A 3,575-nucleotide genomic window follows, 5' to 3' on the forward strand; every position below is an offset into this window, starting at 1 on the left:
CCAATAAGCGGCGGCGGCGACGGCGGCACTGGGGGGAATATCTGGCACTGGGGGGGGGATGTCTGGCACTGGGGCATATATGGCACTGGGGGGGAGATGTCTGGCACTAGGGGGGATATCTGGCACTGGGGCATATATGGCACTGGGGGGGGGGGGGATATCTGGCACTGGGGGGGGGATGTCTGGCACTGGGGGGGATATCTGGCACTGGGGGGGGATGTCTGGCACTGGGGCATATATGGCACTGGGGGGGAGATGTCTGGCACTAGGGGGGATATCTGGCACTGGGGCATATATGGCACTGGGGGGGGATATCTGGCACTGGGGGGGGATGTCTGGCACTGGGGGGGGATATCTGGCACTGGGGGGGGGGTGTCTGGCACTGGGGCATATATGGCACTGGGGGGGAGATGTCTGGCACTAGGGGGGATATCTGGCACTGGGGCATATATGGCACTGGGGGGGATATCTGGCACTGGGGGGGGATGTCTGGCACTGGGGGGGATATCTGGCACTGGGGGGGGATGTCTGGCACTGGGGCATATATGGCACTGGGGGGGGGATGTGTGGCACTGGGGCATATATGGCACTGGGGGGGGGGATGTCTGGCACTGGGGGGGATATCTGGCACTGGGGGGGGGATGTCTGGCACTGGGGCATATATGGCACTGGGGGGGAGATGTCTGGCACTAGGGGGGGATATCCGGCACTGGGGCATATATGGCACTGGGGGGGGGATATCTGGCACTGGGGGGGGGGGGTCTGGCACTGGGGGGGATATCTGGCACTGGGGGGGGGATGTCTGGCACTGGGGCATATATGGCACTGGGGGGGGATGTCTGGCACTGGGGCATATATGGCACTGGGGGGGGGGGTGTCTGGCACTGGGGGGGGATATCTGGCACTGGGGGGGGATGTCTGGCACTGGGGCATATATGGCACTGGGAGGGGGGGATGTCTGGCACTGGGGGGGGGATGTCTGGCACTAGGGGGGATATCTGGCACTGGGGGAATATCTGGCACTGGGGGCATATGTGGCACTGGGGGGGAATATATGGCACTGGCGGCATATCTGGCACGGGGGAATATCTGGCACTGGGGGCATATGTGGCACTGGGGGGAATATCTGGCACTGGGGGCATATGTGGCACTGGGGGGGGGTATATGTGTACCTGGCACATGGGGGGGGGCTATATTTGGCACCGGGGGCATGTGAGTACCTGGCACCGTGGGGGAATATCTGGCACTGGGGTCATATGTGGCACTGGGAGCACAGCCCTAGCAACAAGGACAACCTCCTAGCAACGAGCATGACACCCAGTGCATGAAACACCTGACAACGAGCATGACACCCAGTGCATGAAACACCTGGCAACGAGCATGACACCCAGTGCATGAAACCCCTGACAACGAGAAGGTAATTGAAAAGTAATTAGAAGCCTTACTGTAGGACTTAATGTGTAATGGGCATTACGGTGTGTGGCATAATGTATCACGGACATTGCGGTGTGTGTCATAATGTGTCACAGGCATTACGGTGTATGGTATACTATATCGCGGGCATTGTGATATGTGGTATAATGTCTCAGGGTCATTGCAGTGTGTGGCATAATGTATCACGGACATTGCGGTGTGTGTCATAATGTGTCAGGCATTACGGTGTGTGGTATACTATATCACGGGCATTGTGGTATGTGGTATAATGTCTCAGGGTCATTGCAGTGTGGCATAATACATAACGGGCATTGCGGTGTGTGGCATAGGGTATAACGGGCAGGGCATTGCGGTATGTGTCACAGGCATTACGGTGTATGGCAGGGGTGGGCAATTATTTCAGCTGGAGGGCCGCTTAACACTTCCAGCGAATATTCGAGGGCCACATACAAAATATCTTGTAAATACAATATCTATCACAAAAATGCTGTTAGATTTTGATTAAAAAATATTTTATTATACGAAGCAAACAGAATAAGAAAATGAACACTGATACAATATAGAACACAGTAAATGTCTAGGTAGGAGTAAAAGGAACAGAAATGGAGGAAGAGGAGGAGAAGACAGAAAGAAGACAGAACACAAGAGAGAGAAAAAATAACAAACACTCAAGCCTTCGTACAATCAAGTGGAGTGTTCGTTTAAAAAAAAAAAAACTAACAATCAAAGGTGGAATTAACAATTACATAAAAGAGTCAGTGAGATGATTGAAACCTCTGATGCGCATTAACCAGAGAAGCGAAGTCAGGCATCATCTCTGTTGTCGCAATCCGAAGCACAGCTGCAAGGTGCTCATCATTCATGGAAGATCTGTGTTTTGACTTGTTAAATTTCATCACAGAAAATGCCTGCTCGCATATGTAGGTTGAACCAAATAGCACAAGCATCTTCCGCGCATGAGCCTTGATCTTTGGAAAGTTTTGACCATTGAGAGAGGCATAAAACCGTGGAAGAGGTTCTGATTTGAATTGCTCTTTAAGCAAAGCATCACACTGCAGGTCAATAAGCTCAAGTTGAAGATCACAAGGAGCATTGTCGACATCAAATGTGAAAGGTGAGGAGACCAAAGATAAATCTTTTTCTATTGTTTTGAAATCATTGAATCTCCATGAAAACTCCCCATGTAAATCGAGTACTGATGATGCGTATTTTTCCAGATTTTCATCTGAAACAGCAACTTGATGCAAAGTGCAGAAATGAGTGAACTGCTTGTTCCTTAAATGACGGGAGAAAAGCAGCAATTTGGTCATAAATGACTTCACGCTGAAATGCAGATCATGAGCAAAAAGCCCCTTCCCTTGCAATCTTAGATTTAATTCATTCATGTGGCCCATAACATCAACAGCAAATGCGAAATCAGATAGCCAATCCTTATTTTTCAGCTGGGGAAAATCGGGTTCTTTTCCTTTCATGTTTAGAAACACCCCAATCTGCTCTCTCAGCTCCCACACTCTTTTCAAAACATTCCCCAAGCTAAGCCATCTCACATTGGTATGATATAGGATATCTGTGTGCTCAGCTTCAGTCTCCTCTAGCAGAGCTACAAATTGTCTGTGATTTAATCCTCTTGCGCGAATGTAGTTAACCACTTTTGTAACTGTGTCCACAACGTTGCTTAATTTTAGAACACTTTTACAAAGGACCTCTTGATGTATGATGCAATGTAGAAAGACAATTTTGAGTTCTGGATTCTTTTCACTGACTTGGTCTTGAATTCTTTTTAGCAATCCAATATTTTTTCCTGTTAGATTGGGGCTTCCGTCAGTTGTCACACCAGCCAATTTTTCCCACTCCACTCCAAGTTTGGATACACACTGATTTACAGCCTCCAATAAATCCTTTCCAGTTGTTGTATCTTTCATGGACTGCATTGATGCCAGTTCTTCTGTAATATCAAAATTTTCATTGATACCTCGAATGAAAATGTCAAAGTCAGAAAAATATCCCCATGCACGTTGCCATATTTGCACCGCACACTGGTCCGTGCTGCGCATGCGTACGCTCTCCCGTGAAGGCGCATACCCGCAATAGCGTGCACTCGCAGGCGCGGTATGCGTATTTACGGTAGAGTTTATGTAGTC

At 49.4% G+C, this 3,575-nt stretch overlaps 1 protein-coding gene across 1 annotated transcript; it reads right to left on the reverse strand.

The window, feature by feature from the left end:
• Positions 1–2,017: 2,017 nt before the first annotated feature.
• LOC134970236 (general transcription factor II-I repeat domain-containing protein 2B-like) lies at positions 2,018–3,365 on the reverse strand. Its single transcript, XM_063946235.1, has one exon. The coding sequence runs from the start codon at positions 3,363–3,365 to the stop codon at positions 2,190–2,192; it is 1,176 nt and encodes a 391-aa protein (XP_063802305.1). The 3' UTR covers positions 2,018–2,189.
• Between the last annotated feature and the right edge of the window lie 210 nt (positions 3,366–3,575).

This window comes from Pseudophryne corroboree, chromosome 11, assembly GCF_028390025.1.
Source record: "Pseudophryne corroboree isolate aPseCor3 chromosome 11, aPseCor3.hap2, whole genome shotgun sequence".
NCBI classification, from domain to species: Eukaryota; Metazoa; Chordata; class Amphibia; order Anura; family Myobatrachidae; genus Pseudophryne; species Pseudophryne corroboree.